The sequence below is a fragment of the Benincasa hispida genome, chromosome 3 (assembly GCF_027475165.1).
Source record: "Benincasa hispida cultivar pf3 chromosome 3, pf3_genome.v1.1, whole genome shotgun sequence".
Classification (NCBI taxonomy): domain Eukaryota; kingdom Viridiplantae; phylum Streptophyta; class Magnoliopsida; order Cucurbitales; family Cucurbitaceae; genus Benincasa; species Benincasa hispida.
Genome location: NC_143480.1, coordinates 70,392,861 through 70,408,465, shown reverse-complemented (window position 1 = coordinate 70,408,465; position 15,605 = coordinate 70,392,861). Strand labels below are relative to the sequence as shown.

The 15,605-nt window shown below is 37.5% G+C and overlaps 1 protein-coding gene across 1 annotated transcript; it reads left to right on the top strand.

The window, feature by feature from the left end:
• The first annotated feature begins 1,780 nt into the window (after positions 1 to 1,780).
• Positions 1,781 to 6,205, top strand: LOC120072975 (ras-related protein RABA4d). The gene is made up of 2 exons (XM_039025520.2): positions 1,781 to 2,403; positions 5,609 to 6,205. Exons 1-2 carry the CDS (start codon positions 2,177 to 2,179, stop codon positions 6,051 to 6,053), a joined length of 672 nt encoding a protein of 223 aa, XP_038881448.1. The 5' UTR covers positions 1,781 to 2,176; the 3' UTR covers positions 6,054 to 6,205.
• Positions 6,206 to 15,605: the final 9,400 nt, after the last annotated feature.

Below are 15,605 nucleotides of genomic sequence, written 5' to 3'. Positions count from 1 at the left end.
TTTTAGTTCAAACTTCAAAATTATATAACTCGATTTCCAGGCCTCATCTTAAAAAGTTTCATTCTACAAGGTTATTTATAACTGAGTTAACAATATTTTCTCAAATTTTTAGCTCAAAACGCTTTGTAATTCATCCTGGAGCTTCAACTCTTCACTGATGGCCTAGATTCACCTGAGAAACGAACCCTTCGTTTTTATTTTGCCCCTTTGGCCTTATTCCGGTGAGTTTTCCTTCCAGTAGCCCAACCAAAAAAAATAGACACACAGAGCTTTCGAATGCCACTGAAATTACATAAATAGACTAAGTAGTTTGTCCAAACCGACCCAATGAACTCGACCTTCTTGCTTATATTACCGCCTAAAATCCAACATGAACCCTCCTTGTGCCACCTGGCCCACTATTGGTGATGAAGGGCTAGGATTTAGCAAATTTCCTTTTTCTAACTTCACTCACAATATTACTTCAACACCATACCTCATTAGATGGCATGGTCTAATTCATATGCTTATTATGCATTCCACCATCAAGCATGACCTTCCTTAGCCTAGCCGAATTTTGTCTTACTTTTACACTTAGCTACCCAAGAGCTTATTTCTTCTTGCTTACATCTTCTACCCTTCTTAAGACATGGCTTCATTTAGCTCATTAGAAGAAATCACATTACTTACTCTTACTTGAAGTAATTAGGGTTCGAGTTTTATAGTCTTCAAGGTATGTTCCTCTTCTCCTGTAAAAGCATGCTTGTGAGCTTTATGTTTATTCTGTTTTGTGTGTTTTCTCTGTTTTCACAATTTTCAAAACGAATTATGAAAGCACATGGATTCACACGCTTCCACTGAGGAATTCGATTCCTTCAGGACCCACAGCTAAATTTGTAATCAACAAACGCAATCAGATTACATTTGAAAATTACGTGGGTCCCACTAGTTTTTCCAGGTATTTTTTTAAGGATTTTCCAATTGTTGCCCTCAGATGTCGTTACCATTAGCGATACTATTACTATTACAATAGGAGAATTATGAATACATCACATTTATTATTGTCATTATAGATACTATTACCGATTGACCCTAAAGAGTAATAGTAACAAGAAAATGATATCAAACAAGTGCAAAGTAAACAACCTCAATTGTAAGCAATTATATTTACAAAATGCCTAAGTAAACATGATCAAAAGTAATCCAATTACATTTGTGATTGAGGCTCATTACAAATGATACATGAATAGAAACCCATTACAATTATACCAACTTTAATTGTGGGTTAGTAAATTTGACCTTTATGTTCAACAGAATCCTGAATTTTCAATTTAGTATCTATTAAATCTATGGAATTTACAATATGTTGAATAAATAAAAAATCAATTCGACACAAAATGAAAATTTAAAAAAATGTTTTTGACACAAAATGGACCTACTAGATTTTGTTTTAGTACAATAAAGAATGAGGGATCTGAGCTGCAAACCTATTAGTCAATAACTCATATGTTATGTCAGTTGAACCATACTCGCTTGACAAAGAAAATTATATATTTTTAAAAAAAATTAGAGATTCAACAGTTACATAAACTTGTAATTTAAGCAAAGAGGAAAAAATGAAATGTGAGAAGAGAAACCACATTGTTGTATTCCAAAATTTGTATGCAACCTTGGCAACATTTCTTACCAGAAACAAAACAAGAAAATAACTATAAGAAGAAAAAGAAAAAAGAAAAAAGAAAAAAGAAAAACATGTAACATAAAAGATGAGCAAGGGAGGCTAAAAATATTTCTGATGAGGTGACACTAAGTTGGATGAACGGCGGAGATTGAAAATGACAACGAATTTGGTAAATGCAATTGCATTTGAAGCCTAATTTTACACGGTAAAGGCCACAAAACCGTTGGTGAGACCCCACAATGGCCGTTGTTCCATTTCCACTTCTCGCTCTCTTTTCAATCTCTTCTTCCTTCATTCTTCTCAATTCCAGCTTCCCAAATTCCACACACTATTCTCTCAAATTCCCTTCAAAACCCAGCTCTGATTTCAATCCCCTTCCCGACTATTTTGCCCACATTTCTCTTTTACGGTCGATTTTGAGGGTTTTGGGGCAATTTGGTTTGAGTTGTGATGTTGTTATGCGTTTAATCTGCGCGTTTTAGAGGTGGGGTTTGTGGGATTTTTGAGAGAAAGAGAATGTCGAATCTATATGGGGATTATAACCAGAAGATTGATTATGTTTTCAAAGTTGTATTGATCGGAGATTCGGCTGTAGGCAAAACCCAACTCCTTGCTCGATTTTCTCGGAATGAATTTAGCGTTGATTCCAAAGCTACTATTGGAGTCGAGTTTCAGACTAAAACTCTCGTTATTGATCAGAAAACAGTGAAAGCCCAGATATGGGATACTGCGGGACAAGAAAGGTTTGCGCCTTTTTTTCCTTTTTCTGGGGTTCATTGGTTTTTGTTTTCTTTCTCGCGGAGACTACATCATTGTTCAAGCGGTTGGTGGATCTGTGATAGCTTTTGAAATTGGTAAAATCCAAATGCGCTTCTGAGCTTTTTGGTAATTATTAGGTTGAATAATACGAATGAATATATGATAGAAGATAGAATTAAACAAAAAGGAGTTTGCAATCATCGAATAGATTTATAACTTGTTTTGTTGTTTTCTCTGTAATTTTAAATCCAGAGAGGATGCAGATACCTTATGGGAGTTTGAATGCAGTTGTTGTGATTGGAATTGTGTTGGAGTAAAAGTTTTAATTCAACTTTTTTTAAATTGGCCTAGTCTACTCTGAATTGTAGTATTTGGATTGGAAGGAATGTCTGTAATGGTGAAAACCCAAGCCTTAGGAGAATATCATCTGAAGAAGTGAAACATAGTGTTAGAAAATGGTGTCCAGTTGAATTTGTTCCTCACTCATTTTAGAATTGTCCTTAGGCAGATTTCCTTCTCGGCTTACGTTGTTCCTCACTCATTTTAGAATTGCTGTTTTTATCACATTTAGCTGCAGCTTTGCTGCAATCTTGTTCTGTTTCGGATTAAATGAATTTTTGTGATAGGATTAGTAAGCCAATAGGTTTGTTTACATATGCTCAGAAAAGAAATGAGAAAATAAGTTGATATAAGAAAGCTAATGTGAAGGTGAAGGGTGTGAGTTATGTCCGACTGAGATAGTTTGGTGTAGTGTGGCCCATCAATGGGAATCCATATAAAAAGGGAGAGAGGGAAAGCATAAATGTGAGATAAAGAAGATGAAAGAAGATGGAAGAGTTGTGAAAAAGCTGAGTGAAGTCAAGGGGAGTCGGAGGCATTTCTCAAGGTTGCAACATTTCGTTGTTTGGTTCAGAAGATTAATACAAAAGTGTTTTTACCATTTCAAAGGTTTGATCAAATTGCTATAGAGCATTTTCTTAGGGATTCCTAGCGTTTGGTTCAGAAATGTCAGAAATTGTTTCATTCAGAAAAAATTACAATTTGGGTCGGTTGTTGGAAAGCCCTAAACACTTGGGTAATAGAAGATGGGATCAATAAAATTGCTGCAGTAAAAGGGAGGTGGAATGATTGATGATGAATAAAACCATTCTTGATTAGGGGAGGAAGGTGATTGTTGAACAGGTGAATGAAGGAGAGAGACGGTGAGGAGGAAGATAAACATCACCTACAAGAAATCTAAAGCTGGCTCAATTCGATGGAGCTTTTCCAGATGGATGGATGAATCTTTCAAGGAAAAGGTTATTTCAAGGTTATTCAGCAAAATGGATACAAGTTCTGGTGATCAGTATGGTGAGAGAGGGTCTTGCTTGGTATCGCCTGATGGAGAGTGGTCAATCTTTCTGGCACCTGGTGAAGTTCAAGCTGGTGATGATTGCTCAATTTCTTACATTGCAGTAAAGTACACACGTGAGAACAGGAAGATGTTGGAAATAATGACTGATGTTGAGTTGCACCAGCGCAGAAAGTAGGGTATATGTTTCCAGTCTGAGATATATAGATAGTTGATATGCCACTAAGTAAGAACAAGGAGTTGAAACATTTTCTAGTCCAGGACAATATGAAAGAATATTATCGTCAGGGTCAGGGATGTATAGCTACCCCATTTCAGCCTGGTATGGCAACCCCTCCCCCTGCTTTGATGTACAACCTTCTTGTTAAGAAATCGACAATCAACCGACAACACAAATAGTAGAGAATCGACACATATATTTACGTGATAACGCAAATAGTAGAGAATCGATACATATATTTACGTGGTTCACTAACATTGTGTTAGCTACGTCCATGGGAAGAGGGAGAGAGGAATTTATTATTAGAGATAAAATATCAAATTATAAAGTTAGAGATGCTAGTAAGGTTAGAGAGTTTATACATATCGCACTCCTCTAAACCTTTGGTCAAAATCGTAAATAGCATAAATAACATAAATACAAATACAACTTAGGTTTCAGGGACTCTTATAAAACTACTATGCTGCATGCTTTGGTTGATATTAAGTTTCAGCTCCTCTGGGACCAGCAGATTATGAAGGGAATTGCCGACTAGCAATGGGGACCTGACATTCTCACTCAAGCCGGAAGCCGCTAAACAACTTCTTATGTTATGTCTTCCCTGTCCTTCTACTTATAATGAATCCCTGCTATCAAACTCCTTAGCAATTACTAAGGGAGCATTTGGTAAGTGATCCGAAAACAAGACTCAATGAATAAAAACGTTGTATTTCAATTTCTCAGTGTTTTCAAATATGCAGTTAGTACTAGATTTAGAAGCTATATCTCGATTTTAAATGTTGTTCAAAGTGGGTTTGGTAATATATTTATAAATAAAAGAATTAACAGGCCAGAAGTTCGTTTGTTGTATTCTAGGAAGAAGATGAAAGGATAGAGTAACCATTGGAAATCATAACGAGTGTGAGTTATGAAGGGATAAATGTGAGTGAATGGAAAGGGAAGAGTTGTGGAAAAGCTGAGGGAATTTGAGGAAAGTTTTGCTACCTTTAGTACTTTTGTTTTGCTTGAAGAAAATACGTTAAAATGATGATCCATTTATCAACCTTTTCTGGCTTTGATACATATAATTAAATCCCTTCAGTTGACTTGAGAGCGACAATGATTTTTTGAATCCAATCAATAATTGGTATTCATTGTGTTTTTGTCTGACTTCTTTGCAATAGATGTATTACATTGATGAAATCTTTGTACTATCACTCAAACAAGATATTGTATGTTTTAAGCTCATCTACTCTTAAATTCATAATTAAGCAGCCTCGTTGTTGTATGATTGTCTGACATTAAACAAGTTTGGGTTTTAGAATGCTAGGAGCATGTGGTATCAACCAGTTCGTATTTGTATTCAAGGCTTATATATTGTAATATTTTCCATTTGGTTGCTGATATCAAAACCGACTTATGAAGTATTCTGCTTTACATACTTCATTCAGTGTTTGCGGCTGCTATTAGGCTCAAAAAGTTGTCGTTTTTGCCTGGTCAGGTTCTTGTTTGAATTTTTAACGGATCCAACATCGTATATGATGAAATAGCACATATAAACTTGGCATTGTTATGTACTTCGTGAACATTGCTGTTAATGCTATAGTTTCTGAAAATATATTGTTTTTCGCATTGGCAGGTACAGAGCAGTGACAAGTGCATACTATAGAGGTGCAGTGGGAGCGATGCTAGTTTATGATATGACAAAGCGCCAGTCATTCGATCACATGGCAAGGTGGCTGGAGGAACTAAGAGGACATGCTGATAAGAATATTGTTATAATGCTCATCGGAAACAAATGCGACTTAGGAAGTCTCCGAGCGGTGCCAACAGAAGATGCACAAGAATTTGCTGAAAGAGAGAACCTGTTCTTCATGGAGACATCGGCTCTGGAGTCGACAAATGTGGAAACTGCATTCTTCACAATTTTAACAGAGATTTATAGGATAATCAGCAAGAAAAGTCTTGCAGCTGGGGAAGAGATAGATATTGGTTCAAATCCAGGGCTGTTTAAAGGGACTAATATAGTTGTTCCTGGACAGGACCAAGACTCTGGGAGAAAAGGGTGTTGCTTTGCTTCGTGAATTTCACATAATTCCATAATCATTTCAGTCGTGACATTGTTTTTCTATTCCACTTGGATTTATACTAAGAAACATGTATTAGTAATTTGTAGAGAGACTGGCCTGATACCATGGATGAAGGATTAGTTAAGCTATGATCTCTCTCTTCTCTCTCTCTCTCTCTCTCTCTCTCTCTCTCCTCCTCTTATCTGAAGAAAAGATTTCTGACAATGATTATTTCCCAGCCCAAGCTCTATTGAAACCAAAAGTTTCTACAAAAAAAAATGCCAACCCCAGACAACTATTTTTAGATCTAACAGTGGAGCAAGATCTGAAGAACAAACTCAGTCTCCCTTGGTCTATGGATATTGCACATTGTGAAAGTTCATCCATATTTTAACATATAAATCATCATTTCAGATGTATTCAAAGAGATACCTTCTCCCGATGCCTTGCTTCCCTATCGCCAAGCTTTATTGGCAGAGGCAACTTTTAGGATGCATGCCAATGCGGGCAATTAGCGTCGACATATCCTTGAAATGTCGATGGTTGTTAAAAAGCATAATCAATTGAAGATGTAGTTCTTTTAAAAAAAGAAAAATTAAATCTCACTTTTTTTCCATTTCAGTATTAACAGTGAAGAATTTTGGGAAAATTGTACGGATGACCCAATTTTTGGGTCCAAAATGTCAAATGACCCATTTTTAAAAAATAATGTCAATTGACCCTCTGCTTACGTCATCACGGGATGAGATTACAAAAATTGCCTTTGATAACCGTTTCGCTAATCTTGCTCTTGCTGTCTGTTTATCTTCCATCGTGATGTGATTGTTTGTTACTTGTACGATTGATTTGACAATTTTCACGAAATCTGTCTACATCTTAAAATTGTTAACACAGCAAAATGTTGTATTCTTTAAAATCTAAACTTCATTTGAACTGTCACCTTGTTGAATGGAGATTTATTGAACGAGGTTTTCTAGAGCGGAGTTTTTTGGAACCAAACGGAGTTTTCAGAACGGAACAGACTTTTCTTGAACTTGGTCTCATTGGTGTTTGTAGAAATGTGGTCTCAAAACAGGTATGTAAATAGACATTGTAAAATAGCATAACGAAAGGGGTGTGAGAAAGAGGGACAAAGAGAAAGGTGGAGAGAGCAACATTGAGCACCAACAAGAGAGTGAGATTGAGCGACAACGAGAGGCACAAGAGCGAGAGAAATTAGGAGTGAGAGCCGCGAGAGCGAGAGCACGTGGGAGTGACAGCGAGAGAGATCCATGTGTATTACTATCTGCTTAATAAAAAATGTTCTCTTGCTTTGTAGGATGACACAAAAGTGTGTACTAATTTGATACGGAGATCATTGGGATGAGAACCAAAATTTGTATGTTGAAGGCGAGCTAATAGGAATCGTTGTGCCTATTACCTTGAAGTATGAAGAACTTAAAGCTCACATTTACAGGATTGCAGATGTAAGTTGCTCAGAGTTTGATGTTGTTATGAGTGTTAAATATAAGCTTGACTTTGAAGCCCCTCTACAGTACATACGGAATGACGATGATGTCTACTTCCTTCTTTGTCGGGATGATCTTTCTACAGTTCAGCTATATGTAACACTAAAATCATACCACGACGAAAATGTGAATATGAGTGATGATGGTATAGGTGTAGACAGACAATACGAGGTATCATATAAGCTTAATCGAGAAGAGGGTGATATTCCATTGTCTATGAACACTCAACCATCAACATTATCAATAGACAATGACAGCATTCGTGCAATGGACTTTGAAAGAGAAACTCAATGTAACAGAACTGTGCCTGGTAATAAGAGATCAGCAGGCTTGAATTTTAGGGATTGTGGTCCTTCAGAAGAGTATGATCCTTTCATGGTCGATAATGAGAGATCAGTAGGATTAAATTTTATGGATTGTGGTCCTTCAGAGGTGCATAGACCTGCAGTGGCTATTACTGAGAGATCAGCAGGATTGAATTCCATGTCGATGTTGTAAAGGGGAATTGATTATGCCTAACACCTCTTCATCCGAGATAGATGTTGAAGTTGGCCAAATTTTTTTGAGTAAGAGTGATTTAAAAAGGAGATTGTCTATTCTGTGCATAAACAATAATTTTAAATATAAGGTAAGGAAGTCAACTAAGTCTTTGTTTACTGTTAAATGTATAGAGGATAATTGTAAGTGGAACTTTTTGTGCAGTTAAAATTCCAGGGTGTGACATATTTAAGATCACAAAGTATATGCAGTTGCACACATGTTCTATTGGAATTTTAAATCATGACCATAGACAAGCAATGGCTGCAGTAGTTGGAGAGCTAATCAAAGACAAGTTCACAGGCATAGGACGTGTTTATAAACCTCGTCACATCGTCGAGGATATGAGGAAAGAGTACGACGTAAACATAAGTTACGATAAGGTGTGGCATGCAAGGGAAACAGCTTATACTCTCGCCAGGGGTACTCCAGAAGAGTCGTATGCTCTTTTACATGCATATGGTGAAATGTTAAAGATGGAGAATCCAGGTACAAAGTTTCAAATCAAACTTGAAAATGATGTCCATTTCAAGTACATGTTTATGGCATTAGGAGCTTGTATTAGAGGTTTTTAAAGTCATCGGCCTGTGATAATTGTTGATGGATCGCATCTGAAAGGAAAATACAAATGGACCATGTTGATCGACGTCTCCATGGATGGCAATAACCAAGTTTACCCACTAGCATATGCCATAGTGGACAATGAAATTGATTGAGCTTGGAAGTGGTTTATGTCGAACTTGAAGTGTGCCATTGGAGAACCCCCTAACTTGGTGTTTGTGTCCAATCGAGCGGTATCTATTGGCAATACCATTCATGCAGTTTTTCCCACAGCATTTCATGGATTGTGCACCTACCACCTAGAAAATAATATTCTTTCCAACTTTAAGGACAACACGATTGTTGGGATGTTCAAGGATGCCGCCAGGGCATTTCACATGTCAGAGTTCCAAGCACACTGGGACCAACTACGTACTTTTCGAAATGGTGCAGTATTGAAATATTTGAAGGATATTGGTCTTGAAAGGTGGGTGCGTGTTTACCAAACAGAACGAAGATATGATAACATGACGTCCAATAATGCAGAGTGTTTCAATTCATTGACCAAAGAATATCGACAGTTGCCCATAATGTGCTTGTTGGAACACATTTGAGGCCTCATCCAGTCATGGTTTTATGAAGGGAGAAATTATTGGGCATCTCGAACGACGTCACACTCAGACTACTGTGAAAACCGATTAGCGACTGAGTGTGACAAAGGCAGACGATATCGCGTTGAGTCGATTGATTGTTATAGGATCCATGTGTGGGACAATCAGTTGGATGGTATTGTGAACCTCCATACGAAAGAATGCACATGTAAGGAATTTGACTCACTCGGTATCCCATGTTTGCATGCGATTATGGCTGTGCAAGAACGAAACATCTCCATCCATGATTTGTGCAGTCCATTCTGTAGCATTGACTCCCTCATGGTTGCTTATGTAGAGCCTGTAAATCCACTCGGTCACATATCTGAATGGAAAAGACTTCCGGGATATGTGGAAAAGCATATTACACCTCCTAGAAGAGTAGTACAGGTCGGGCGACGAAGAGTACAAAGAATACCATCAAGAAGAGAACAACGCAGACAAATAAAATGTGGTAGGTGTGGGAACTACGGGCATAATCAACAAAACTACAGTGAACCGCTGACGTCCGGGCGACCTATTGATTCTAATACAAATGATTCAAATGTCAGTCGATTGTAGTTGCCTATGTGACACTTGTCTTTGTAATTGTCTATGTGCCACTTGTCTATGTAATTGTCTATGTGCCACTTGTCTATTCACAAATCCTCAAAACTGAAACATTCTATATGCCACTTTAATCCTCAAAACTGTAATTTTCTATGTGCCACTTGTCTATTCACAAATCTCTTCAAATGTTAATTAAATTATTGGTTATTCGTGAACCATTCGGGAAACATCTCACTCTCGTGAATCTCACTCTCGCTAATCTCGCTATCACTTGTAATCCCTTTTAAAATGTCTCGCTTATAAGTTTAATTACAAGAGTTTGTCTATTCATGAATCTCTTTAGATATCTCGGTCTCCCTTTTGTAAGTGTAATTAAATTGTTGGCTATTCGTGAACCATTCTGGAAACGTCTCGCTCTTGCGTATCTCACTCTCGCCCATCTCGCTCTCGCTAATCTCGCTCTCACCCATCTCGCTTTCGCTCATCTTGCTCTCCCTTTTATAAGTGTAACTAATGATTATTGTTTACTTCTTGTAAGCGATCATATAGCGGAGCCCTGTGATCATGTAGTAGTTAATAAGCGATCGTGTTGTAATCTATAAGCGTCATGTAGGGGTTTGATAACTTGTAGAAATACAAGTTATTTATACCGTTGTTATTTAAATTATGCGGCAAAAAGAAGGAAAAGTTGCATCGACAGTACAGAAATTGGCTTAGAAATACGAAAATTGTAAAGTGTTGTAAGCACACCCGCTAACCTCATTGCGATGGAAAAATGGAATGTCCAAGTCTTTGTTTTGCAGGAATTAGGTCACCGCATGTGATAATTGCTCGAGGACAAAAATGAACAACACATCCACATGCGGAAATCGATCAAGAACGAAAAAGATCAACGCAATTGCAGCGCATGCGACGATCGATCATGGACTCAAACGATCAACGCATTTCCACCGCATGCGGCAATCGATAAGAGATCAAAACAATTACACTGCATGCGGCAATCGATCGAAGATGTGAAGAGCAATGCATTCACAAGGACTTCTGACAATTGTACAGCTTTTCTATTGTACAATTCTGACAAATTGATCGTGGAGCAGAGGGGACATTTCCATTATGACATGGCAGGAATTATCAGATTTTCAAAGCGAGACACTAATACAGAAGAAGCCAAGGCCTATAAATAGCTTCATCGAATTCAATGAAAAAGAGGCTGGTCTGAAGAGACAATCCAGAGAAAATCTGGGAGAACGACAAGACAAGACTGAAAGGTAAGTCTCCGAGCAAGAAATTATAAACATCCCCGAAGAAGAAGCTCTGTGCAAGAGGTCACTTCCACCTGGAAAGCAAGCCTGAGAAGGAAGCTTTTCACTCTATTTCATCCACACGCCAGCAAGCACAACGTCTTCGATCAGGATCTGTGTCAAGACATTAACACTCTTTCTATATTTGTTCTTAATTTCCGTTCATCTATTGTGTTCATCTATCTTTAATCTTTCATGTACCATTTGTATCAAACGCTGATCTCTAGATTTAAATCTCATTATCATAATCATTATCATTTCTCTGTTCTTCTCATTACATTCATCATCCATTTTCTCCATCATGTGTAACTAATCCCCTAGGTAAAGGAGAAGGATTAAGCAAGTGAGTTAATCCTTGTTAAGGAAATCGACTGAGTTTAGCTAAAGCATGCTCGACGACATCTTCACCTGTGAGAGCAAAAGTGAAAATTTTATTCTGCCTATCGAAAAAAGGTTGAAAGAATGCATTAGCTAAAGTGAGAAGTATTTCCAGAGATGGAAACAACCTTGTGTTCATCACGTTCATCCTTGTTTCACTATAGACATATGGGAACGCGATCAATCACTGAAAGGTGTAAGCCAAGGGAAAGCAGAACCTTAGTTGCGTCCTCAACGAGATTGATGAACTTGCGATGTCCTTTCCCTCAACCCATTCTCTTTCTGATTCATTTCATAAGACTTGCCACCACATTCATCAGATTCCTTTGCATAACTTCATAACCAGTCCTCAACCTGTATACTAATAGTTTATTCATTTACTTTATCACCGCAATTTACTTTATCGCAATTTATTTACCATCGCATTTTATTCTTTATCGCAATTTACTTTTACCACAGTTTACTTTTCTGCAAACCCAGTTCATTATTCTTTATTTTAACCGGTCGCATATACCACATTAGTATCGCATTAATCACAACAATCCCCGTGTTCGACCTCAGGTCAATCTAAGAAACTTGCATTGGAATTATACTTTGTTCCAACGTAAGAAAACTTATGACACACATTACACGAACGCATACTACAAAGCATTTAAGCATCATCGCATACATTTAGAATGTAATATCGCAATATCATAAGTCATAGTGCATCATAATCATTTATTTTTAAAATCTTTACAAGTTTTTGGCGTCGTTTCCAGGGACAAGAACTTGAATCATTCATCAATGCATAACATAAATTTTTTTTTTACAGGGTTTGTGAGCGATCGCAGAGTATTTTGTAAGCCCATCTCGCGTATCTCGCTCTCCTTTTTATAAGTGTAATTAATGATTATCATTTACTTCTTCTAAGCGATCGTGTAGCGGAGTCTTATGATCGTGTAGTAGTTGGTAAGCGATCGTGTTGTAATCTGTAAGCGTAGAAAATTAACCTAACATGTTAAAAATTGAAATCTTATACTTATATAAACATTACAATTTATAAAATTGTGTAAGTTTGAAGGTCTAATTTGACCCAATTTCAAAATTTATATAATTTTGAGGGTTCAATTTTATTTAAAGTTTAAGGATATAATTGCAACTACCACCATACATGAGGGGTGGTTTTTGCAATTTTCTTTAAAAAGAATTAAGAATTTTAAATTTTAAATAAATATTTTTGAATGTTAATTAACTTAAATTATAATTTTCATGTTTAAACTTTAGAGCCTAAAATAGATTTTTTAAAAAGAAGTTTTCGAATCAAATTTGAGTGATTGTAAAAAAACAAAATTAATAAAATAAAATTAGCATTTTTATTTGGATAAAAAAGCCCATCTCACGTATCTCGCTCTCCCTTTTATAAGTGTATTAATGATTATGGTTTACTTCTTCTAAGCGATTGTGTAGCGGAGCCCTATGATCGTGTAGTAGTTGGTAAGCGATCGTGTTGTAATCTGTAAGCGATCGTGTAGGAGTTTGTAAGCGATCGCAGAGTATTTTGTAAGTCCATCTCGCATATCTCGCTCTCCCTTTTATAAGTGTAATTAATGATTATCGTTTACTTCTTCTAAGTGCTCGTGTAGTAGAGCCCTGTGATCGTGTAGTAGTTGGTAAGCGATCGTGTTGTAATCTGTAAACGATCGTGTTGTAATCTGTAAGAGATCGTGTAATAAATTATAAGTGATCGTGTATGAGTTTGTAAGCGATCGCGGAGTATTTTGTAAGCTAGCGTCTAGTATTTGTTAGCGATCGTGAGAACTTATAAACGATCGTTTAGCATTTGATAAATGATCGTATAGTGTGCCATTCATCGTATAGAATCTGGTAAGCGATCGTGTAGTATCTTACAAGCGATCGCAGGGTATTTGTGGGCAATCGTCTAATGTTACTAAGCGAACGTGTAGATAAACGATCGTCTAGTTTGTCTATTCATGAATCCCTTCAGATGTCTCGCTTATCTCGCTCTCCCTTTTATAAGTTTAATTTAACTTATTGGCTATTCATGAGTGAATCTTCTATATTCATGGTAGTTCTACACTGACAATTTAAATAACATGTTAGTAAAACTACATCAATAATATACATAATATACATGTACGTCAATAATATGGAGTGTTCGTCCACAATTGACAAGCCAATTGCATCTTATAGTCAGTCATTTTATCCGGAGTTATTACAGATGGGGTACTACCAGTCACTAAATGTTCTAAGAATTTTACAACAAATATTCCACAATCTAATGACCCGTGCTGTGTATTCATAGAGGTAGGTCGGGATATCTTCAAATGAGACGTTTGGATGTCCGGCTTCCAACATTTCAAGTCACAGTAGTGAAGAAGCGATGGTAGGGTGTAAGTCAACGGTTCAAGGAAAGACTCTAGCTTCTTCTTCGATGTCATGGACGGTAGTGAATCAAATACGAACAACGGGCCTCTATTTAGATCGAATGCTATCAACATTCAATGCTGATCAATGTTTGTTGTCGTGTATACGAAGTCCACATCTGACCACTTGACATCAAATTTACCCATGACATAATCTGGTAACGTCTCATCCGCCCATGCTACGGTGGCATCCAAGGTCGACTTGTTCTTAATATGTTTGTAGACCCCATCTCGAGAATTTAGGTGACTCTACATAGTGAAAAGAACATTAAAACACGTAATAGTCAACCAACGTATTCCTATTCAAAAGTGCAGTAAATGGTTTCCGTTATTCCAATTGGCAGGATGGTGAAGCGAGCCTTACACATGTCTAATCGCCTATAGAATTTATCTTTCATGAACTCAAATAGGATATTTAGGGTCTGCATCTAGAACAAGATATACGTTAGGAGAGAGTTTATAACTGTATGTACTTGGTAAAAAGGACAAAGATTGTAAACTTACGTCACACTCAACCCATGAACTTGGTTCAGTCAACTCCTTGAAAAAGGTTTTGGATAATGGTCGAACTGCATTTTCTCGAACCTCGTTGTTCATATTCTTATCGAAAATCCAGTTCATCATTTCCTTTAATATAGCCGTTGGAACCTCAAGCTCCAAGGAGTATTGGATCGTTGCTTTAAACTATATCGTAGGTACCCCAGGGAGAGGGTACTTAATATTTGGATAATCCAAAGAAAGTTGAACCTTAATTTCCTTCTCTTTTTTTATTTTATTTTTTGGTTCAACGGGAGGTGTGTACTTATCAACGGCCTTCCTCTTACGTGTTATTTTTCTACTCTCGACCATAACCTACAGAAATATAACAAAATGCTCAACATGTTGAATAACAAATATGAAGAAAGAAATTTTCGAATCACATAATGATCATACCTGTGAATCAAGATGTAAGGGTATTAGAGGAGGTCGTGATATCAAGTTGTACAGATGAAGGTGGAGGTGGGATCAATGACTTAGGTAGAAGTGGGATAGGTGACTTAGGTGGAGGTGGTGTAGGTGACTTAGGTGGATGTGGGGTAGGTGACTTAGGTGGAGGTGGTGTAGGTGACTTAGGTGGAGGTGGGGTAGGTGACCTACGTACAGTCGGGATGGGGGACATAGTGGAATCATGGTCTGTCTGTGGAGTGGGAGACCTCGTCGCCTCAAACACCATGGAACCATAGACTGTAATAGAGACAAAATAGTTGACAATTATGCTTTCATGTCTCTCGTGTCCATCTCTAGGTTCGATACACGGGCATCCAAGCTCGATATTGAGCTGTCAATGCTCCGCAAGTACGCATATACACCAGAATCAACATTGCCTCCCTGCCTATGACCCAAAACCTCCGGGATAGAACACTCCTCTTCAGGCTCAGGACATACGTCACCCACCAGCACATCATGAAACATATCCTCACTGGTGGTTAAGTAGGCTGGTGGATGTTTTGGTCCCCATCAGATTCGTCATCTCTCACTCCACCTTCTAAATTACCCTACTGTTCACCTTCCTCACCTTCTGAACTATTATTATCTAACTACTATCACTATTTGAACTACTAGAGCTCCCTGAACTCTCGGTGTCGGAGTGTGCTTGTCTTATGGCCCGTCTATCAATTGGGGCGTCCTGAAACTCTTT